The sequence below is a fragment of the Furipterus horrens genome, unplaced genomic scaffold, assembly GCF_987537825.1.
Source record: "Furipterus horrens unplaced genomic scaffold, mFurHor1.1.pri manual_scaffold_10, whole genome shotgun sequence".
In the NCBI taxonomy this organism is placed as follows: domain Eukaryota; kingdom Metazoa; phylum Chordata; class Mammalia; order Chiroptera; family Furipteridae; genus Furipterus; species Furipterus horrens.
Genome location: NW_028327180.1, coordinates 85,673,400 through 85,697,750, shown reverse-complemented (window position 1 = coordinate 85,697,750; position 24,351 = coordinate 85,673,400). Strand labels below are relative to the sequence as shown.

At 51.3% G+C, this 24,351-nt stretch overlaps 1 protein-coding gene across 1 annotated transcript in view; it reads right to left on the bottom strand.

Moving 5' to 3' along the window:
- Positions 1–1,006: 1,006 nt before the first annotated feature.
- GALNT10 (polypeptide N-acetylgalactosaminyltransferase 10) overlaps positions 1,007–24,351 on the bottom strand; it is a 165,378-nt gene continuing 142,033 nt past the window's right edge. The window contains exons 7-12 of the mRNA XM_090288469.1: positions 21,273–21,390; positions 9,452–9,559; positions 4,591–4,812; positions 3,114–3,230; positions 1,793–1,942; positions 1,007–1,265 (exon numbers count right to left, since the gene is read on the bottom strand). Of these exons, the coding sequence (XP_090144595.1) occupies positions 1,107–1,265; positions 1,793–1,942; positions 3,114–3,230; positions 4,591–4,812; positions 9,452–9,559; positions 21,273–21,390 (874 nt within the window). The 3' untranslated portion in view covers positions 1,007–1,106. The remainder of the gene's footprint in view (positions 1,266–1,792; positions 1,943–3,113; positions 3,231–4,590; positions 4,813–9,451; positions 9,560–21,272; positions 21,391–24,351) is intronic.

The window sequence follows — 24,351 nt, the reverse complement described above, 5'->3', positions numbered from 1 at the left end:
GGATCACACCATTCTAGGAATCCGTATGGGATGCCAGAATGCCAGAATTCTGTGTAGCCTTCTAGTTAGTGACCAAATTATAGACGTCTTTAAAAATTCTAGAGTTCGATATGAGAACTAGAACTGTGATGAGGTCAGAGACTAGGCATCTTGGCCATGGACTACCCTGGAGGCCTCCGGAGTTTGTGAGGTGAGCACCTCACACCTCTGCTGCTGTCTCAAGGGGGAGAGAGAGAGAGAGACGGAGAAAGAGGGAGGAAGAGAGAGAGAGGGAAGGAAAGAAGAGAAGAGAAGAGGAAATGGAAGCACTGACCAAGGAAATTCTGCCAGAATTTCTGGTTTGGAGATCTTTCACTAGGCCTTTTCCATGGGCCGATGGCCACAGGAAACACAGTCTGAAAAAGCTGGTGGCTGGGCTGTCCTTGTGCCTGGAGGGAGCTAACACAGGCCTTTCAAGTACCCAGAGAGCAAGCGCAAACCTGGTAGGTCCTGGCTGCAAAGGAATGCCCCCGGGGGCCAGCTTCCGACCCCGGGCCTGGCGGCTGGCCGGTGTGCAGCAGTGGACACTCTGAGGGCCCCAGGCGTGGCCTTCGCCTGCGCTACCCGTGACAGAGGACAGAAGCTGGGCAGTAACTGCAGTTACCCCCACCACAGGCCGACACTAAAAGGCTGCAACCAGCAGCCTCGAGAAACACTTCCTTCTCTTCCCCTCGCAGGTGGGTGGCAATGAGCTAAAAGCTGCCCCAAACAGGCACAACTTGCTTCTCTTTCTAAAGAACTGTCATATACAGCCTCGTTTGTGGGTGGCCTTGGGCTGCCCTGGGATTTCTCCCGCATAATGCACAAGGGAACAAGGTGACACAGTTGAGCAGGCCCGCCTGGATTCCCATGACGCCATCGGGAGTGACAGCAGGCTCTGACGCTCGCGGGGCCTCTTGTGGGGCTGCTCCCCACACCACCTGCTCAGCTCAGGGCCTCCAACACCAGGCGGAAGTCCCTATCACCCTGAACTGGTTGGCCAGCGCCCTTCCATCCCGGTGCTCACGAAAGCCCGGCAGTGAGGAGCAGGCAGGACCCCGCCAGGCCTGCCCTGGAGACGCGTGGGCTCAGTTTCTGTTGAATTTTTCCAGGACTGTTGAGTTGGTGTGTTCAAACAGCCACTGCTGGGTGGGAGAGGAGGGGTTGCAGGTGTTCATGAAGATCCTGTGGTCACTTTCGCTGCAATCCATGCAACTGCCGCTGACGGGGTGGTACAGGGTCTTGTCCTGCAAAACATGAGGTTTATCAGCCGGGCAGCACTGGGGAGAAGGAGCAAACAGCAGCAGCGGAACAGCAGCAGGGCAGGGAGGCAGGGACGGGCCAGTCGCGCGCAGGCCTGTGTGGCTCTCCTCCTGAGTACGCAGGGGCGAGACCCCGCCTGCCTCCCTTGCAGGGCATCACCGGGCCCACCGGGATGGGGCACAAGTGAAGCGTGTGCTCCCGGGCCTGCACCCCAATCCCTGCTCGTCTCCAGTCGAGTTTCATGGGTCCTCATTGTATGTGCACGCATACATGTGTGTGTGTAATGGACTTGGCTACCAACATTTAAGATTCTAGAGATTTTTACATAAAAGTCTGGATTTCTGGCTTCTCTTGAATGTCTGAAAAGTCAGGCGTGGCAGATTCGTGGAGCCCACCTGTGAGTGTGTGTGCGTGGTGGGAGGAGGAGGCACTACACTGCTTTCCCTATTTCTTTCTTCTTTTTTTTTAAATCAAGGCAGCCACCCTGTTCCCCCCACGTGTCCTGCCTTACTTTTCGGTACTTCCACAGCTGGTTTCCCTTCATGCTGTGGCAGTCGTACAGCGTGACGGGGCTGGTGTGCGAGATGGCGTCGAAGCAGAACTTCTTGGTGTGCTGGGGGTCTCCAGGCCGGATGTCCTCCCTCCAGGTGAAGGTGAACACCTGCGCACACAGGGACATCGGGACAGGGATGGCAATGCGAGGCGCCTTTTTTTTTTTTTAATAATTATGGAAAAATTGAAACACAGAGGCCGAGAAAAAGGGTATATTGAACACATCTGCTCCCATCACCCAGCTTCAAAAGTTACCAACTTCTGGGGAATCTTGTACTGGCTTTATCCCCCACCCCCCACCACCTTATTTGGAACCAAAGCCAACACATCACGGCCTTGGGGAATTCAGAAGAATTAGTCAAGGAGAACCACTATCCAATGAGAAAGGACATGGGGGCGGGGAGCGGCAAGCACTTCAGAGGGAGGGCACGGATGGGCAGGCTGGGCGCTGTGCCCGTACAAGAGGTGGTGCTGGCTGTTCTCGGTGAGTGGGCCGTGACCTTCTGACTTCTGTCTGTGCGGGACCTGCCTTATAGGCTTCTCTCAGTGTACACTTCCAAAATGCCACAAATCTACAGTAAGGAGACTATTAAAAGATTCCCTTGAGCCAAGATTCGGAGGACGCCATGTGATTTAATATTGGGGCGAACTGTGTGGAGGACGGGATGACCAAAAGCTAAATGCAGTTTCCGAGCGTGGTGGCTTTTCTGGCAAGGCTGGCTTCCATGCCTCATGCTATTGAGAACATCTCTTGGGGAACCAACCCAGCCTCTGTTCCCCTTCTCCCTTAGGTGAGGCTGCAGAAGTGAGCATGCAACTTAGGTCTGGTCAACATGACGGCTGTTATCATATCCCCACTGTGACTGGCCCAGGGGAGCTGACATGGGAGAGCCCCCGGGCTTCTCCAGATCTCTGGGGAGGGGCAGGCCATCCCACTGGAGGGTGCAGGTGTCGCACTGCCACTGCATGGGAAGAGGCAGGCTGGAGACCCTGGAGAGACCCCGACAACATCCTCTAGACTTCAGTGACAGAAGCCAGTCACTCCCTCTTTTGGTTGAAGGCAAATCTGCACTGCGTTTCCAACATTTGTAACCAACAGTTCACATCAGTGGTTTTATTGCAATATGAAGGATTCCTCTTTCCAAAGTGTTCAGGAAGCTTTTATAACTCGTCCCCTAGGCTGACTCTTGTCACTCAGCATTGACTGTGGCCTATCGCTCCCTGTCCCTCCCATGTGAGCACAGAGAACCTGGCTGCCAGCCCCCGGGAGTGGCCCTTACCTGCATGTTGTTCCATGCGGCCTCCCCGCGGCCCCGGACGCAGCTCTCCAGCCTCAGCGGGGAGCCCAGGGCCCCATGCTTCGTGTCTGCACACAGCCCTGTGCCCACACTGCGAATCTGGACAAGGAAGAGGGAAAGAGTGGACCAGTGAGTACCTCAAGATTCCCTTGGGGGTCCCTGTGGGGTGGAAGAGGGAACCGAAGCAGAGACATCAGAGGGGTTGAGCTCTGAACTGTCCTCATGAAGCCTGCCCGGGGCTGGGGGTAGTGCTGGGAGCCCTCAATAAAGGACGCTCGGTCCACAGAGAGGAGTGCCTCTAAACCCTGCCGGTCTTAGAGCAGGCCTCTCAGGGTGGGGTGGGGCCTGGAGGCGAGGGGGTGTTAAAGGCAGGACTCCGCAACCCACTCTCAGAGAATTTGATCCCTCTCCCCATTATATCCATGTGCAAGTGAGTGGGTCCTCTGAACTTGGAGCCCCAGGAGCCGGTGACTGAGTGCTCCTCCCTGGGGAGGACTGTCTGGCTCCCCCAGCAGCGCAGAAGGGCCCCTGCTGGATTAAAGCTGTCTTACAATTGTTAATGGTGTGCCTTTGAACTTTTAAGTGAAATGCGACGACAGGACGAGGGTGCAGGCCTGTGAGCAGAGGCGACACATGCTATACGAGCACCCACGTTCCTGCTGCTGCATTGGCCTACAGCGCCTGCGGTGCCCAGAATCCCGGGGGTCCCCCATGCCGGGGAGAGCTCAGCAAGGCTCAGAGCGAGTGTGTGTGGTCCTTATATGAGTAAGTGGGGGTGCCGACTAAGTGGGGGCTGGAAAGGAGGCCACACTTTTCTTTCCGACCAGAACGCGGTTCGGCTGAATAGCATTCTAGGACCCAGGAAGGACCCAGGAGCTCTGTCCTGTCCTTTCTTACCTGTGTGGCTTCCCTGGATCAGCCAATCATTAAGTAGCAGACCACCCAGAAGGAACAGGAAGTACAGGGTCACCCGTAGTTCCTTTTCCTTCTGTTCTACCTCACTCATCAGCAAGCCCGAGGTAGACAGTGAAATAAACCAGCTTAGTTCATTTTGTGCCATGTTTCCCCGGTTTTGGTAAGAAATACATGTGTGTACAAGGTCTGAAATACAAACGGTGAAATTTCACCGATTCCGCACATACGTTAAATGCCCTTCTGTGTGCATTTACAATTGGCAGGGCATAATATAAAGGCGAACCGTAAAATGTATGCTAATCATTTAAAAGTTTTACTTTTTCTCTACTTGGGTCATTAAACAGCAAGAACAAAACCCAAAACAGTCCCCCAAACAACAACAAAAACTACAGCGAGGCTAGCGAGACTGGGAAAGGCGAGGGGAAGTTTTGTATTCTATACCCTGAGCAGTACGTTTTCTTGTCTTTGTCTTGTGAGTACGGGTCCGCGCGTTCATTTTGCACTGCGCCCCAATAACGTAGCCGGCCCTGTCCTCCAGACTCACCTCCCCCCAAGCTGCGGCCGGGGGCTCCACGGGCGGGTAGAATTTGGGCAGGTCCCAGGCGATCTTGGTCATAAACCACTTGAAACTCTTGCAGTTTAGGGAGCTGCGGAGCTTCTTCTGGGCGGCTACGTCCCCAGCGGAGAGGTGGCGGTACTCCGGCCGGCGCTGGTAGATGTGCTCCGCGTATTCGTCCATCCACACTTCCGCCACTCGCTTCAGGTTCTGGAGGGGCGACAGGCAGGTCCAAGGATCAGGCGCTCTGAGGGGCTAAGGCCTGGGTGTGGGGCGCAAAGGGTTCTGGAGATGGAGGTCGGTCTGTCTTATTTTACGTTGTTGTATCAATCACCCTCGCCCCACCGTGTTTTTAAGCCTTCGGTACATCTGATATTTACGAGTGTTTTAAGACTACAACTATAGTTGGATAACAGGCTGCTGTTGCTTTGCCTGCCTATTTTCTACTCCCCTCTTTTTCTAGTGATAGTTTCCCAACTGGTTTTCCTTTGCGGACTCACCTCTGCCTCACTATTACGTGAAAAGGCTTGTTTAATGGGAATACAGACAGCCCTGGCCACAGGGATTGGTCAGTGAGCATGTGATCTACGCCAACCCAATCAGAATCAACAGGCAGTTACTAGCTCTGGAATTTTTGCTGGAACTGTGGGGAAGAACTGCTGCGTTTCTGCTTGGATTGCTGGGTACACTGGGATGGGTAAGATGCTAGCCAGGGCAGCTAGGCTATACACAAAGCCGTCCAAAGCTGAAGTCAACCCAGAAAGCAGCAGAGCTGAGGGCTGGACATGCCTCCTTTTAGTACCTGAATCCAGCCTGCCTGAAGCCTGAACCACCTTGGGACTTTTTCCACATACATGAGTCAGTCAAGTCCCTTTCTGCTTAGGCCAGTTTGAGTTGGGTTTCTGTCGTTTTCAACTAAGAGCGCTAACCAAGTTGCACGGTCAAAACAAACTATAATTTGCAACCAAAAGTAGGATTCCATCACCAGCTGGAATATTAAATAATTTTTTGAGGTGGGACAGTTGTTGCTATTTTTATTATAAAGCATAAGGATAATCAAGAATTAAAAAAATGACAACTACATTATTGGCAAATAGAGGCACCAGTGAGCAGACCTGGCGATAGAGGAAAAGTCAATTCTTTGTAACTGAGATGAACATTCCTTATTCCATCTGCCGTGTAGATGCCTCTTGCTGAAAACCTGTCACTGGCTCTGGAAGAATACAACTCCCAGATTCAGGGGAAGTTTTGCTCCAAAACACCTCCTTCTAATCCTGCTGTTGCCAGAAATTGCCTCCGCCACCCCCCCCCCCAAACACACACATGTAAGTCTCCAGGCTTTCTCTCTATCATAAAAACATTTTTTTTTTTCCTACTCCAATCCAAAGTTCTGAAGGGTAAAAGGGAGTCAGCACTGAGACTGTTATCAGTCATTCACACCTCGGTGTAAATGGCTGCTCTAAGGCAGGGCAGGGTTGGCAAATGCTTTCTATAAAGGGCCAGATAGTAAATATTTTAGGCTTTGCAGACCATATGATCTCAACTCTGATGATGTAGCTATAGAGCAGCCCTAGACACCATGTAAATGAGTGCGTGTGGCTGTGTTCCAATAAAACTATATGGACATTGAAATTTGATTTTCATGCCCTGGCTGCGCAGCTCAGTTGGTTAGAGCATTGTCCTCATATACTAGGGTTGCAGGTTCAATCCCCGGCTAGGGTATACATGAGAAGCAACCAACGATTGCATAAATAAGTGGAACAACAAGTCTCTCTTTCTCTCGCTCTCTAAAATCAATTTTAAAAATTAAAAAAAAAGAAATTTGATTTTTATGTGTCACAAAAATAATCTTCTTAGCTCACAGGCGACACACAAAACAGTTTGGTGACTCCTGAGTGAGGAGGAAGCCCTCAGGAGGGAGGCCCTCACACCAACTCCTCAGCCATGCTGACTCTGCGTTTGGGACCAGGAAACTAAGGGGTCTCCTTGCCACCACCTCCTTCTTCCTGAGTGCTGAAGAGGTCAACGCTGGGTTAGAACACAGTTCAAGAACAGTGCTACTCTAGCAGGCCCCTGCACAGCAAAGGCTGAGTTTAATTTAACAGTGTGCTCAGAGGAAGGTGGAGCCTGCAGAGCCTGAACTCCTTCCCTAGGCTGCCCACCCAGGTCCTCTGGCTCCCTGTCTATTCTGCTCAAGCCCCAGGCAAGCGTGGCCTATCTGACCAAGGAAATGGGCCGGAATTCACCAGTGTTATTCTTAAAGGATCGAATCACATAATATTTTAATTTTAGTTGATATTTATATGACTATTTTAATGAACACTGCATTTTCCAGCTATGACTTAATAAAGCATTTCTTCCAGATCTTGAACTTTTGTACAGCTCACTGTTTGGACCAATGTAAAGGACTTTACATTTGTTTCTAGTGCCTCTCCCCTTGGGAGAATCATGAAAAGGACCCTGGAGTTTCAGTGGGCTGTGCAGTCCTGCCAACACCTCCCGAGTTCTGGGTCCCAGTCCTGCTCCTCTTGTGCTTGGATCACAGAGACTTACGCAATTCTTGCAGTGAGTCTCCAGTTTTGTTTTTGCCAAGTTTGAGTGGGTTTCTGGTACTGCCTTCCCTAAGACCCCTTTAACCAGTTAAGACTGGCTGCTTGTTCTGAGGGCAGGCCCCTGGTGGTTAGTGCCTCCTTCCTGCGTTGCTCCTTCACTGACGTCTGCCTGCTTGTCCTGGCTTCAGTAAGACCTTGGATGCCCTCTTTATGGGGCCCTCTCAAGGCTTTGAGAATACCACTCCTCAAATCTACCAAAATGATGCTCCTAGAGATAATGTCCTAGAAGAAACTGGTTGTTAAACAGGGAGCAAACATTTAAAATCTGATCTGCAACTAAAGGAGGGTAGTTAAGACACTAAGATCGGAGGTCAGGCAGCTCTGTGGTCCTGCAAACTTATGTGGGGCGCCTCTTGGATTGTCACCTGGTTCAAAGGCACAGGAGACTGACTCAGTATATACAGAAAGAAGGTAACATGTAAAAACAGAATTCAGATAAGACACGGAAATGAACTTCTCAGTCTTGCTAATGTTGATGCTGACATGGGTATCGGTACTGACATTAGCAGTCACTATTTAAGGGACAAAGGCTCCATCCCAGGCACCCGTCAGGCCTCAGTGGGTTTAAATCCTGACTCTGTACTTAATCTCTGTAGGTTTCATTTTCCTTATCTCTAAAATGGGGATTGAAAACAAGTGAGAAGCAAGGGAGATAAGTAGGTAGGATGCTTTGCGAGAGGCCTAGCTCACAGAAGTGTTTATGTGTTACTTCAGTTAGCTGTTACCCACCGAGTCCACCTATGGTTCTGGAATCAGGCGATCTCATCAATGACAGCTGATAGGGAAAGGATGCTTTGGGAATGGTTCTGTTCAGGCACCGTCCCTAAGAGCTGGAAGAGTCGACCTTGGCTCTCTGAGCCACTTTGCCCTGTTTTCCTGCCTGACACCTCTGAGACTGAAAATGCTATTTCAGATGAATCACGATTCCTGCCTCTTTTGCTCAATCTAGAACCCGCCCCAGGTCGGACGGAGCTGTCCCCAGCGCAGATAGCCGGCGCGGTTGTTGTTGCAACCTCGGGTCACTAGAGGGCACTGCCGGCTCTCTTTTCCTTCTAGGCCGGCCCATAGCCCAGTAGCAAGCCGCCTCCCGAGACTGCTCCCCATCCTTGGAAGGAGCTGGGGAGTCCCGCTGCCGCTTGGGTCTCTCAAGTCTTCTTGTAATCGCAGGACAGGGGCTCTTCCAGGACCCAGGGGCTATAATCCTGCATGTCGTCGACTGTCAGGTGACACAGGAGGGGGAGGCAGCGGCCTGGGTCAAGGAGGCTGACACCAACAGGCTTACAAGGGGGGCTCTGCCGGGTGGTGGAGGAGTGGGGTGGGGTGTCCCCATGAGCAAAGCTGTGCAGGTGACCTTTCCAGCTTTCCCCAAACCTTCCTGCGGCCCGCTTTACCTTCTAGGGACACTCTCTCCCCTTCGGTTTTCTTTTGTGGTCACCCAGATTTTTTTTTCCTCAAGACATTTAGTATTCTAAAATTTATTATTAAAGCTTAGTGAAATATCACTCATGCAACTGTACCCTCTCAAAGAACCCCACCAAAACAAACAAAAAACAAACCTCTGGCTAACAGATCTCCATCTGTAGCCAGCAGCCAATTTAATTCAAGCAATGATGAATACAAACCATTTGAAGGCATGAAGCAGTTTGACACAGAATTTTTGGCAATAGAAGTGGGGAGGGGTGGGGAGAACAGGAAGACGTTGACACTGATTAACTGCCCCTGTGCCAGGAACTCTTAAGTGCCTTGTCTCAGGCTTTCCCAAACACACCACTCAACCTGCATTCATATGTATGCAACATGTTGCTTTAAATCACTCCTATCAAACTTTGCACCTGCTTTAGCTATATCCTAATTAATGATGTCTGTGAAATCACAAGTGTGCCACACGAATACATGTCTAATTTAAACACATATAAATAACAGTGTTCCTATGTCTACCACCTCAAATCACCTTGTTCATGACACAAAATGGTGCCATCTCCTTAGTTCTCCTGGCAATGCTGAGAGCTGGAAAAAATTAGCTTATCTTTTAAAGAGACAGAAGCACAGGCCCAGAGGCATTAAACAATTTCCTGCGGTCACACAGGTAATCAGTGGGTAAACAGGGCTTTAAGTTCTTTTATACTGGGTTTCACCTGGAGAGTGGGGGGGGGGGCACACCTAGGGATCATGTGGCCTGGGGTTCTGGGTACCAGCCCCCCCCTCCCACCACTGCCCCAGGAGAGCCACCAGCTTACCCTGGCCAGGCTGACTCCAGCAGGGACTTTGTAGGGTACATACTTCCTGTAGATGTGGCCCACCCTGGAGCAGGGGATATCCTCCATGCGGCCCCCACACATCCACACCTGCAGGGTGAGAAGGGAGAGAGAAGATGACATTTCGGCGTCCAATTCACCGTCCCTTCCTTGGTGTATTTATCAAAAGCATCAGCTTGGACTGTCTACTAAAAACCCGTTCACAGCACTGGGTACGGAGGAAAACAGTGATAAACAGTCGAGTGCTTCCTCAGTGCCAGACCCTGTGCTGTGAGCTTCATATGCAGAGCTGCAGTTCAGGCTCGTCAGAACACCTCCAGAGGAGCGGGTGACAGAGCTCCATTTTACAGATGAGGAAACTGAGACCCAGAGAAGCTTAGAGGGTTAGTGAGCAGTGGAGCCAGAGTTCACACTCAGCTGCAGTCGACTCCGGAGTCTGAGCTCTGAACTACGGTGGGTGCCACGTACTCTGCTGAGAAGAATTCTAGGGGGGCATCAGGAGCTCAGTGGGCGACCGCTTCGGGAGGTCTGCCAGGTATGAGGGGACAGGGTAGCACACGGGCTCTATTCACTAACTGTGGCATTAGGTCCTGGAGGTTCCTCCTGGATCTGCATGCCTCTCGCTGGGTCATCCTGAGCAGTGACTTCTCTGCAGTCTGGCTCACTAAGCCCTGCGGCTGGGGACGGCTGCAGGGAGGGACCTGATGCTTCTCCTTGCGTCTCCCTCCATGCTTGGCATTATGAAGAGCTCCTGAGTTTGGTCTGACAGCAATTTGAGAACTCTTAGTAAGTATTGTACAATCCACGCTGACTCACACCCATGGAGGGGCCCAGCCTAAAAGAACCCTTCTTGGCAGTCCTGGTTTCAAATCCTGCCTCAGCCACTTCTCAGCTTTGTGACTTTGAGGCTTAGTTTCCTCACTTGTAAAGGATTAAAAGGGGTGGGCCTGGGAGATGAGAGATTGCATGTGAGGTGCTTAGCACAAGACCTGGCCCTCAGACATAGCAGTGTTACCTGCCACAGCGGTTCATCACACATTTGACTAATATTTGTGGAGTCTCTGCTGTGTGCCAAACACTGTGCTGAGCACACAGAGAAGTGAGGAAGTCAGCCAGGGCCTCCCACTTGCACGGGGGTCGGGGAGTATGGTGCAGCCTCCAAGATGCCTCCCAGTGATCCTCACCTCCTGGTATTCACACCCTAGGGAGTTCCCTCCCACATGCGTCACCTGAGGACTGAACTGTGTGGCCAACAGGACACTGCAGACAGGACAGGGCTCCTGCCTTACTCCCTGGGGGCCCTGCTTTGGGGTACTCACGCAGCCCTGTGGAGAGGTCTGGGTGGGGGGAGGGGGCCTCCTGCTAACAGTGCTGCCTCGCCAGCCACGTGAACGAGCCATCTTAGAAGCCGATGCCCCAGCCCCAGTCAAGCTGTCAGATGACCGCAGCCTTGGCTGACACTCGGACTAAACTTCGAGGCAGACCCAGGCAGAGCCATGCTGCTGAGCCACTCCCAAATCCCTGCTCCACACACACTTGCAGATAATAACCGTTCATTACCCTTACAAGGTGCTACGTTGTGGGGGTGGCTGATGCAGGGAGACAGTTTCAGACGGCGGTATGTGCTACAAGGAAGCCACAGCGAGGTCCCTGGATAGACTCCTGTATGGATGTGTGGGCGGCTGTCACCCACACCTGTCAGGGAAGGCCTCATCCAGCCAGGGGTAGTTGAGGCAAGACTTAAACAAAGATCTGAGGAGGGCGAGAGCACGTGGAAAGAAGAGCAAGTGCAAAGGCCCTGAGGTGGACAAAGCAAGCCAGAGGCCTGGGCAGAGGGAGAAGTGATGGGAGGGGAGGTCAGAGAGGTGAGCAGGGACAATCATAAGGGTCTTCAAGGGCAGAATAGGGAGTCTTCACTGGAAGTCTTCAGTGCGGGAGACAACATCATCCAATTTCCATTCACAAAGGTGACTGACCACCTGTGCACTGGACGGCCAGCAGGGCGCAGGCTTGGGGGAGGGAAGGCCTGGGAGGCTCCTGCAGGTACAAGGCAGTCATGGCTGTGGCAATGGTGGGACCCAGCTGCATTCCGGACATTATGTTAATCCTGTTACCATGTCCTCATTTGTGGAATGAGTAGGAGGGGTGGAGATACCTACAATGCTGATTTTGTGCCAAAGAGCCTTTTCCGGCTTGAACTGCTCAATGGGGTATTGGGGATTTGGTTAATGTCTTAAGTTGGGGGCTCTAGAAGGGCCATTCTTCTGTCTACCTCATGCACGTGAGGGCTCCCAGTCCCCCTGGACCTCCTGCCCACCCTAGATGTGCTCTGCCCCCAGCTTTCTGCAACGGGATACGTATGTATGGGGCTGCAATTAGTAGAAGTGCTGCCTGGAGAAATGCAATTATATTCTGATCTTGGGGGAGAAAAAAAATCGAGCAAGTCAATAGAACAGAACATTGGTCTTGAGATAATGGGCTCCTGATGGTAGATTAATGTCAAGGCCAAGCCAAGAAGTTTATTTTCAAAGCAGGAGATATTGATCAGGCGCCAGGATCCCATAACAATAACTCTTCTTTTATACAAAGTGATTGATGTGGAAGTGATGCTTTTGTCTGGCGGATATTGCCCAGGACGCTGCTGGGTTGCCCCTGTCTTTTGGGAGGTGGAGCGCGCTGAGCAGGTGGGGGACACCTAACCCTGCTCTATTTTTGAACGCCTCCTGGGCAGCTGGCTAGGCCGGCGTCCCGCTCTCTCAACTCCGTATTAAACTCGCATTAGCTAACAAGGCTGCTTCTCCAGCTCTGCCTGGCAAGGAACCTTCCTTCATGCAGACAGATGATCAATTTCCAAATCCTTTTCTTTGCCGTGACCTCGGGTTTCTTTGGCATTGACCATGCTGGCCATCAGCCTGAAGGTGCCTGAGGGACTGGGGTGACCTTGATCTGCTGAGAGGGATATCCAGAGCCCAGAGGAGTCCTGGCTGCCCTGTCCTGCCCTGGGCAGGACTCACTGATGGCCCACTCAGAATGGGAACCGCCTTTAGAGGGATAGACACACCTGTTCAGCTAAAGCTGTGGCCAACTCCTGAGTCCTCTGGGAGCACCTGAGCAGCCTGCGAAGGGCCCAGTGCGGGGCACACCCAGCCCTGCAGAACTCTCTGCCACCCAGAATGCATCTTACACAGCAGCCAACGCCCCCACGGTGGTGGCTGGTTACATGGCAGGATCCCCAGTCTGGAGGGGGCTCTCCTTCCAAGGACATGTTAAGAGCCGGAGGCAAAGAACAGTGTCCTGATTTGCCCTGGGCTGGGGAGCTGGTCCTGGATCCCAGGTCATGTGGTTCTGCTCATGGCCAGGTCACCTACCCGTGCACCTGTGTACATTTAGGGCCCTCCCCTACGTCCTTCACAGCTGAGGCAACAGCCATTCAAGACCCACGAACACCACAGCTCGGGCGTGATGAGCACCCCCGCCTCTCCCGTCCCAACGCCGCCTTGTGCAGTCGTGTGACCTCATGCTAGGTGTTCACAAGAGTTCTAACTGAGTTGGTGGCAGAACCTGCAACCGAGCGGAAGAACGAGAGGGCCAGGCGCCCAAGAGTGCTCCCCTCTGCCCCAGGTAACGTGCCGGCACGAGTCCAGCTGGTGGCAGAGCAGGGGGTTGCAGTGCTGACCGCAGCCAGAACCATGTTCGGTGGGACCCCGTTCTATCTGGATGGAGACAAATACAGGCCACTGTGATGGCATTTTTGCAGCCCCTCTCTGCTGCAACGTTCTGCCCCCCTCCCCGTCCCTGCCTGCTCTGGCGGCCTGGCTGTTCCACCCTAAGGAGTTTCCACATGGCCTGACGCTTGGCGCTCGGTGCCTTCCCCCCGAGGAACAGTCTTCCCCCTGGAAGCGCCACGCCGCGAGACAAGTACAAATCTAATTGTAAAAGCTTGCTCCCTATTCATTTTCATTGCTGCTTTGATTTATTTTATTAGCAAACTTCTTTTGTGTGATGACAGGCTTCATTACAGTGTCTATAAAAGACAATTACTTGCTCTTATCTTCTAAACTGAGGAGGAAAGAGACTAGTGGTGATGTGCATCAGGAAGACACAATGGGACCCGGAGAGCCAGCGGGCGGGCGGAGGGTCGGTCCAGGGGAGGAAAGCAGGAGCGGCAGGGGCGGGGGAGAAACCTCTCTGTCAGGGAACCGGCTGCCTGGAAACCAGCCAGGAACAGGACGGCCACCCCACCAGGGAAAAGATGGCACCCAGCCCCCTCTTCTGAGGACCCCTATGGAGTTCAAACTCTATATGTGTTGCACTTTGGGGAAATATGATAATAATCACCGCTGATTAGTCTGCATTATCTGTGTGCTTAGGAGGAACATGGGGTAGCCGTTATGAGATCGATTCTGGAGTTAGATGGAAGCCAAGCTCCTAAGCAATGTCTGTGAGTCTGAAAGCCTCAGTTTCCTCATCTGCAAACAGGATGAATTGTTGTGCCTCCCTCCTAGGGTTGTGATGGGCTGAAAGCAGGTAATTCTGCAGCACAGAGAACTGGGGGCAACCCGCATGGGGTTACCTGGGCACACGGCAGCTGTCACTGCTGGCGAGGTCACTACACACACACCACGCCCCTGCCCTCAGGAGAGAAGGAATGGCATTAGATCCATGTCTTCCAGAAGTTCTATTATTTTGAAGGCATTAGTTTGTTCTGAACAACAAGGTAATGTTTCAGGAAGTCTTAACAGCAGAAAGGACCCGCTCATACTAGTTCTGCCTGTTTATAATGGTTACTGGATGCAGTTGGTAAAAAGAGTAGGAGAAAACAATTTTACTTTATTTAAAAGTCATTTGAATTTGTTTCTAAATTACTATATTATTTTATATAATATGGTTTAAGCATATGTGTATTTAAATTGATAAATTAAAGATCTGACTGTTACAACAATATCCTTAGGTGTTTAGTCAAGTTGACCAAAAAATGCTGGTGGGGGGCAGGGGGCGGGGGGCGGTGTGCCTTACATTAGAGGATTATTTTGTCTTTAATTAACAAATTCAGTGAAGTTGCAGGATCCTTCAGGTTCTGACTTGTATTTGGAAATAGAACACACTCATAACCACCCAGGGGGGAGCTACTACCACACCGTTACATGTGAGGAAACCGAGGCCCAGCGAGGGGAAGTGCCTTCCCCACCGTTCCTGAGCTCACAAGTGGCAGAGCCCAGGGCGGAATCAGGGCTGGGTCCCCAGAACTAGGCAGATCTGAGGTCTCTAGGGAGACTGCACCTTCCTGGTTTAATCTTTCTAAAGCCGGGTCCCGACCCTGTCATGGTTTCCACAAGGACCCCTATCAGCACTTGTTCTGCCTGCAGAGCAAAGGGGCCACACGTGGCTCCCAATCAAGGTCCTCTGCTACCTGTTCCGGTCACCACCGATCCTCCCCACACGCCCAGAGCCCATGTGTGGCTGCTGTTGAAACCCAGCTGCGGGCATTCACTCCCCTGCTCCCTCGGGCACATGTGCTTTTCTTCCCATGAATAACTCACTTCAGTCCCTTCACTCGCTCACTCACTCACCCACTCACGCACGGCCTAGTCATTGCTCTAAAACCCTGCTGGAAGAATTGGAATAAAATCTGGCTGCCAAGGATGGACCCGATGATCCCATGATACAGAGCCTTGGAAGCCGGGTAGAGGTGTTGGGACCTGCTGGCCAACCTGTTGATCAACCTCCCATTTTCTCTGCCCTTCAGCAGCCAAAGCTGAGCATCCTCTCTGGGCAGGACCCCACCTATTCATTACAGCCATGATTTTCAACCTTGGGCGAGCATCAGAATCTCTGGAGAGCTTATTAAAGTCAAGTCCACTGGGCCCCACCGCTAGAGTGTCTGACTCAGCAGGTCTGTGGCAGGGCCTGAGAACATGCATTTCTAATGGATTCCCAGCTACTGCTGATATGGCTGATCTGGGGGCCACACTTCGACAGCTGATGCATATGCCTCTCGACGTAATGGTGCCTGCCAGTTCACACTGTGTCTCTAGACATCCCTGAGAGTGCCCTTGTAGATGAGGAGGTGAAGGTTCAGCTGTCCACAGTCTCACTGACAGTTTGTTCCAGAGCTGGGCCTGGCGCCTTTGTCTTGTCAACCTCAAAGTTCTTTCCACTCCTGCTTTCTGCAGCCCGATCACACCAATGACACCATCAACATGAACTGCTACCACTCAGTGATCAGTTATTATGTGCCAAGCACCGAGCTATGGTTTTAACCCAGTTTGACTAACACGCTCACACCCACACTACGAATTAAGGGCTATTCCATGCCCATTTTACAGATGAAGAAGTTAAGTCCAGAGAGTTAAGTCCACTCTCCCAAGGTCATACAGTGCCCAGCTGAGGAAACCTTCACCGAAGCCCAGCTGATTTGGTTATGAAGCCCATGTACGTCATCCTGTGCTGTCTAACATGACCAGGGCAGCTACCACTTCCTAAGCATCTCCTCTCTGCCTGGTTCCAGGCCAAATAAATGTTTTATCCTGTTTAGTTCTTACAACAACCCCCTGAAGAAGTTATTGCTGTCATTTTTGGTGATAAAAGATGGAGGCGCAAAGACACAGGTGTGTGCTATTGAGGGAGTGACATGGCCTGGCGGCCTGAGGGCCTTTGAGCCATCTTCCTGGAGCAATGGTGGGAGAGGCAGGCTCCCAGAGATGCTCACGGAATTCAAATGGCGTGTTGAAAGTCACAAGCAGAATGCCTTCCCCGTTCCTGGCAGATGGCTCTAGGAAGTCTGGGCACATATGGCAGAGAGGAAAACGCTGCATGCAGCAGAGATGTCCCCAGCACCTCAGGTAACTCAGTGAAGGAGGGGCACCGGGTTCCCAGCAGTGACGCTGCAGCTGGTCCCAGTCCCAGGGGGCTGGGAGAAGCAGTGAAAGGGAAGGGCAAGGCCTTGTCATGCAGGTGCCCCTCGAGCTGGCCTTTGGAAATCACTTCTCCCCCATGTGAGGCAACTTATGCCCCCCCTGGGGCTGGTCCTGACTTCTGGGTCCTACTTGTAACAATGGCTTCTCTAGGCTGGATCCATCTTTTCTCCAACCCCTGCACCAGGTGAGCACTGGGCTCAGTCAGGACATCTGGGATTTAGCTCTGGCTCTGTCCCCTTTTAGCTAAGGGACCCTGGCCTAGTTACCTGAGCACTCAGGGCATCAGGTCTCAATGTCACCTTTGATCGGATACTGGCCTACCAGAAACATGCTCAGGACACTGACATCAGCCTGCGGTTGGGTCCATCAGCCAACACAGCGAGGACACTGCAGAGCATCGGTGTTTATCCTCGCGAGCGTGTGCACTGCTGACGGGAAGAGTATAGTACAGCTCATCACCAGCCAGAGAAAAGATCAAACTGCAAAATCTGGAGTACGGTTTCTACTGAATGCTTACGGTTCTTGTACTATCTTAAAGTGAAAGTGGAACCATCCTAAGTCACCATATGCCATTCCATTTTTGGGATGTGCTCTACCTTATTTACCCCCCAAGGACATACATTTGGGTCATGTGCAGTCTTCCCCTATTGTAAATGATGCTTCAAAAAAAACAGCTCCCATCTAAATTTCTGCTCACCTAGGCACTGTCTTTTAGATAAACTCCTGGGCATGAAATTTTGGGTCAAAGAATGTGCTTGCTGTGAAATGTAACAGATTTTGCCAAACTGCTATTAACAAAAGAGATGTCCACTTACGTCACCCCAAAGCCCACATCCACTTACATCACCCCAAAGCCCACATCTTTCTTAGGCCAGCTCAGCCATGTTGTCTGTCCTGTGGATACTTCCTCTCTTCTGGATCTGAGTAGCAGATATCCTGACCTGGCCTCCTGGAGACACTGTGCAGTCCCCATTCTGCTCCTTGCTGCTGCCACAACTAATCCAAATTATCCTTGTATCCATGTAAGTTAAAAAGCTTTCCCCATGGCATCTTATTTTATCCTGTCTCATGGGGTAGGAAGGAAAAATATACTAGCACCATCTGGGATGTGAGGAACCAAGAGGTCAAGCAATTGGTCCAGGGTCCCCAGATGGATGGGGAGCAGAGATGAGAAGCCAGTGTCCTGCCTTTTCACTGAGTACCTTTTCCAACACATCACCATTACCCAAGATGGGATGTAAGTCTGGGAAGGGCAGGGGGAATTATGCTTTATCAGGAATTAATTCCACTAACAGCTATTAAAAACACCTATTATGGCACTTCTGGCCAAGATGGAGGCATAGACAGACACGCTACATCTCCTTCCACAACTAAGAAGGAATACAACTACCTCAAAACTAGAGACAACCAGAAGTTCCAGAAAATCAAGCTGCATGGAAGTCCAACAAACAAAGATATAAAGAAGAAATACTCAACCAGACAGGTAGGAGGGGTGGAACCGGGGCAGAGAGGACATGGTGTGGTGGCAGCAGCAGTGGCGGTAGCGACAGCCTGGTGGAAAGCATTTTAAAAAGTAGGGACACCTGGGGAGTGCTCCCAGCACCAGACCAGACCACACAGCTCACAGTTCCAGTGCCGGGGAAAATAAAGGCTTGTTGCTTCTGTGCAAATCAGTGGGGGTTGGGACGGAGGCAGAAACTGCCGGTCTCTCAGCAGAGTCCTAGAACGTCTGCAGACCCACCCACTCTGGGAACAATGGCCAGGGCAACAGCTAAAGAGGTGCCAGTCCCATATGGGAAGTGGGAAAAGTGCCTGGAAAAGGGGTGAGTGCTGAGCAAGAGGCATTGTTCCCTCTCTGACCCCTCCCTCACATACAGTGCCACAACGTGGTGAAACAGGTCGCTCTGCACTGACGAATCCCTAAGGCTCCGCCCCTTAAAGCATAGCAGGAGCGACAGCTCTACCTGTGAGCAGAGGCAAACAAACACAGGAGCCTGTCAGAATGAGGAGACAGAGAAGTATGATCCAAAAGAGGGAATGGATGAAGGTTCCAGTGGGAGAACTAAGCAATGAGGAGAGAGCCAACCTAACAGATGTAGAGTTCAAAACACTGGTAATAAAGATGGAATTTCAGCTGTGTGGGCCAATCAGTTCTGATTTTTCACTTGAATCAGGTTGACAAGGATTTCGGTCACTTGTAACGAAGAGTCCAGACTACTGCAATGGGGTAAGAGGACAAGGGGAAGGGTGGGGGAGATGAGCAGGGGTCAGCCAGGCTATGGAGGTAAACATTTATCCAACCACCATAACTGGGAAGGTTCTAACTGTCAAGCAGAACTTTGAGAGTGCCTCTTGGAAAGAAATTCTCTGCTGGCTAAGAGAGAGAATGACAAAGAGGGGGGGAAAAGGGCCAATGACTCTTCTAGAAATTTCAGAGCCATTTGGACACTCTTTCTGGGGTTTTCCCATCAGGTAGATGGCCTAGCCTGAAATTGGAGCCACATTATTAATCCATCAGTGCTGATGGCATGTACCAATTTATCTTAATTTCTGAAAATACACTCAGCTTTTCAGACTGGTCTCTCTTCTCTGTCACGAAGAAGAGAAGGGATGTTAGCAGAGCTGAATCTGAGGGAATTTGGCCCTCTATGAATGCCCCACTCTGGCTGAACTAGAACACCTGGCATTTCCGAGAGGCGCTGCCAGCGAATGAGTGAGCTGTGCTGTCCCCTCAGCACTGTGACAGGCTGTCCATGGGGGCCTCGGAGACAATACATGGGCAGATGGGCTGTTACGGACTCTGGGAACTCACGTTCTCAAAGCCAGGAAAGAGAAAGCTGAGCCTCCTAATTACACCGTCTTCTTTCCCCTCGAGAGTGAAGGACATAATTGGATCAAATGGAAACGGGACGGCTGCATTCCCCCTCCCAGATGAGAGACTTCCAAAATGGCTTCATTACTGAGTTTTATGTAAATAAACTGTGTGGCGAGAAATGCCATTTGTAGTGCTGTGATTGCCTGATGAGCATCATTAGATGGGTCTTTAAAAAATACACAGAATTAAATCACTTTGGGTTTACAAACTGCTTTGTGCAAATCTTTCTCCATTCACTATTCTCCACAAGCTGTGAGTTTCTGAAGGGGGACTTCTTGACCAAGGAAGCTGGTTCTGGCCAGCGACGCACTTGCTCTGAGTGAGTATTAAACCAACAAGTATTTATTACATTTCTTCTGTGTCAGATGGTCCTTCTGGTACTTGGGACATAGCGGTAAGTGGAACACACAAAGATCCCTGCCCTAATGAAGTTTACACTCTGGTGAGAACTCAGAACACAGAGGTGCCCATTTCTGGACACAAACTTGGCAGCGAACTTCATAAAGCAATTTGTTCAGTTGCTGATCGACGAACTGTGAAGTTAAAACTCTTCTGATTCCTTGTGTGTGATTTCACTGTACCCATAAGGATTTGCCACTTGGAAAACTAGATCGCATGGGCGAGGGACACTAAGTAAATGATGTTTATATGCCATCACTCACTAAACCTGTCCCCATGGCAGACATTGCTAATCAATCACCACTCTTGTTCTGATAAGCTTGGATGCAGCCTCAGGATGCATATCAACACATAACTGAGGCAGCCTCTCCCAATGGATCAGAGTTAGCTGGGCAGGAAAACCTATTTGCTATTTCTGATTTAGACTGCTATTAATTCACTTCACTGAGAGGCTGCGGAATATTCCTGTAAATTAAGGAGGAGTAAAAACTGAGAAGGTAAGGTGAGAAATTGCAGCCAATTTCTCAGGCTAGTTTTTCTCAAGTGCTCTTCTCTGCTGCCCTACAGAGGCCTATACCACGTGGCAGGTCGGAGCATGGGCCCTGCAGCTGGGCAGACCTGAGTTCAGGTCTTGCTTCCCTGTGCAGTGGGTATAATAACGACACCGCCCCTCCCCACTAGGGTTGGGGTGAGGATTACACGTGCCAGCACATGTGCAGGGCTTGGCACGGGGTCCTGTGGGCTGTGGCCAGGGCTGAAGCCCAGCTGTGGCACCAAAGTGGATGCACTGCTGTTGACAGCTGGCACCAGCTGTGACTACTGGTGCTCATGTCATTAGAATTGTTAAATAATTTAAATATCACCCCTGGATATTAACATGAGTTTTATTTGGGGGGGCTGGTCCTCTTTTGGGAGACAACTTCAGAACTGTGGAGGTAAAGCAAACACATGACCACTGTTAATAAAGAATTTATGTTCCCCGGTTCTGACCTGCTCAACCAGTGATGATAGTGATGATGGGATAATGAAAATAACCTGTAAGACATCTATTGAGAAGCATCTAACAAGCGTGGTCTCATTTAATTCTCTCAACATCCCTGTGAGGATTAAAGTGTCATTAAACCCATGTTCTGGAAGCAGAAAGTGAAGATCTTTGTCCAAGATTACACAGCCAGCTGGTAGGATGTGGCAGGGCTAGGATCTGACTTAGGCCAGCTAATCTCAGCACCGAAGTCTTAATTGCTGTGTGTGACAATGGTCCTTTGCATTAAACAATGGTGCCTGATTCAGAACTATGTATTCACAGGGCTTCTCCCAGGATTAGAGCTGCTGGTCAGCCCTCATGAGCTGGGGACGAGAGAATCAATCCCCTGCTGACCACAAGGGCATAGGACAGGCTAACCTTCCCTGCAGAGGGACCTGTTCTTCACCTAAGTGGGAATTTGGGGGAGGGGCAGGCACTCAGGGGAAAACAGGGTCCCACAAATAGAGGGAGAACGTGACTTCTCCACCTTCGGAGCCCAGAAACCTCTTGTCTTTCCAGGCTCAGGCAGACACCAGGCAGGCAGCCTGCCAGGACAGGTGCCAAGGGCCTTCCGGAGAGCTGGCTCACCTTGAACGAGATTTCGTACTGCTCGCCTCCCCAGATCTCCAGGCCTGGGTCGTACCCGCCCAGCTCCCAGAACCACTTCCGATCCACAGCAAAGAGACCACCAGCCATCACGGGAGACCTGTCAGGGAAGAAGAGCGTGGTGTGAAGATGGGGGCCTGATGGCCACGTGCTCCGAGGGGTCTGGGACCGCTGTTCCCCTGGGATGGTGCTCCTTGCTGCTCCGGGAACACAGCCCATGTGTCTGGCAGGGAATCCAAGGCCCTTCGGAAGGAGGGCCCAGGCTTTTTCTTCCTTACCTACACTTCCCTTCATAAATGCTACATTTTAACCAAGCGGACCCAAAGTTCCTTTTCACGATTAACACTGAAGAAGACTTGTGAAATGAAATCACAGCGTTTTTTCCCCATGGGCCTTGTAGCTGCATCGCATCTCTCTCCAGTCCTTCCACTACTTAAATGGTCTGAATCAGGTCTTCCCAGGCCTGTCTGGGCTGTAGAAGGTCTTAGAGGTGAAAAAACTACAGCTTCCTGGGCCCCACCCAGCCCTACAAAACCACCTCTGGGGGGTGGAGTCGAGGAACCTGTGTTTGCGGACATGCTCCTCCAAGGATTCTCGGTTCAGCACAGACAGCCAGCTGTTCTGCTGAGATGTCATAGAAGCCACAGTCTGATCTTTCAGTGAAACTGGGCTAAGATTAACTCCACTCATTCATTCTCGCCTCTGTTTGCTCACCGAGCGCCAGCTGGGAAGCAGATGCCCGAAGATAATGGAGGTAAATCAGAGCTGGGCTGGGACTTCAGGGGATGCCAGTGTGGCAGCGCCTCCCTACCCTACCTCAGGATGAAAGGATCCAGAAGACAGGTGGGGCGCAATAAGGGCCTCCAGGGGGTGCAGACAGCACTACAGGAGTGGGAAAGGAGGGACTGTCTGCTTCCAGATTTTGGGAGAAAGGAGGGAGGCTGGGGTGGGCATCAAGGAAGGATGCTCAGAGAGGGTGGCATTCAAGGTGGGTTTGGATAAGTGGGAACTTGGGGGAGGGGCAGGCACTCAGGGGAAAACAGTAGGAAGAAAGGCACAGGGATAAGAAATTTTGGAGTGCCACGGGGAGAGAGCAGGTAGTCAGCATGGCATCGTGCCAGGCCCATGGGGACACCCGCTGTGGCCTGCCCCAGTCTCCCGTGGTGCCTCACTCAGGGTCAGCACCTGGGAGGTGCCAGCAGGGTGTGCTGTGTGCAAATCTCTCAGAGGAGCCCTGTCCTTGTCTGGCTCCACGGGGAAACCCCAAACCTTCAAACCAGAAAATCACTCCAGCAGCACCTGCACGTCCCCTCTGGGCCCCGGCAACTGCCAGCTTACAGCGAGTGGACTGACTTAGGAAGCACTGGGTTAACCCACGTGTCTCCCAAGCTTCCTGGGGCAGATGAGCCCTGACAGCACCGGAGGGGACCCTTGCAAAGGGGATCCCACTGACTCTTTTACTGAGGGCCTGACGATCCCTGGGGCTGTACTGAACTGATTTATTAATAAAACAACTTCCCTCCTCACGTTGACATCATGAGGCAGGCCTCGTCATTACCAGCCCACTTTACGCAAGTGGAAACCAGGGCACAGACGGGTAACTTGCTGGAGGCCTCACAGCTAACTCAGCAGGATTTGAATCTCTAACCTATGCCGCGGTCCACACCTGTCACGGCCATGATATACTGCCTCCTGTCAGCCAGGAACAATCGAGAAGTGGGTGGCGAGTAAGAGGACAGGGGGTCAGAAATGGGGGAACCCTCACTGTGACCGCAGCTCCCCCTAGCCTGCGGTGTGGCCTGCGATGAAGGGTTTAACCCCCGAACCCTGTGCTGCCCACTGAGCGCCTGACATGGGGCCAGTCTGCACTGAGATGTGCTGGGCAGTAAGGCACACACCAGGTTTCTCAGACTTAGTACGAAAACAAGAACGGAAAAGACCTCATGAATAATTGCGAAGTGCTGGTTACATGTGAAAATGAGGGTATTTTAGATAGGCTGGGTTAGAGAAAATATAGTACCCAAATGAATTTTAATTGCCTCTCTTTAGCGTTTAAAAAAAGATTGTATTTTGCCTTTTATTTACTTATTTTTAATTTTTTATTGTATTTTTTCCATTATCATGTAAGCCCCCTCCCCCCTGCAGTCACCACACTGTTGTCCAGGTCCTCGAGTCCTTTTTCCTTTTGCCTGATCCTCCACCCCTTGACCCCAACACCCGACCCCAATAGCTGCCATCCTGCTCTCTATCTATGAGGCTGTCTCTATTTTGCTTCTGTTTACGTTTTTTACGTGGCTATTTGGAAATTTAAAAGTATGTGACTTGCATTATATTTCTGCTGGACAGCGCTGAGCCTGCTTCCCGTCTATCCAACGGACCTCTAGGGACGCTTCCTAGCTCACCTTGCTAGTATATTTCTTCCAGGACTGTAAGAAAATAAGGTGTCTTCCCTGGCTGGTGTGGCTCAGTGGATTGAGTGCTGGCCTGCAAACCAAAAGGTCACCGGTTTGATTCCCAGTCAGGACACATGCCTGGGTTGCAGGCAGGGTCCCCAGTTGGGGGCGTGGGAGAGGTAACCACACATTGATGTTTCTCTCCCTCTCTTTCTCCCTCCCTTCCCCTTTCTCTAAATATAAATAAATAAAATCTTTAAAAAAAAAGAGAAGAAGGTGTCAATGGTTATCAACTCTCCTTTGTCTTCTCAATGTTGTACGGTTTGGGGTTTTTGGCTGGAGCCTTAAACACACTACTCGGAGGGGCAGAGCGTTTCCAACTCAGCGCTTCATGAGAAATCACACCCAAGACTCTGTGCACAAAACTCAGCCAGGCGGAAGCCAGGGGCAGGGGCTGAGGAGCTGCCTGATTTGGAGCTACCCCCTAACAGGTAGGCTACTGGCCTTAAGGATGCTTGAGGCTTTGACTCCAGAGGGAGGCCTCTCCTCGAGCCTGGTCTCTTTTCTGCCGTGTTCAGCAATGAGACTAACAACAATTCAGAGATCTAGCGTGTGCTGCACACTTTACAGACATTATCTCCAGCTCTCACAGCACCCCATTCCTAGCT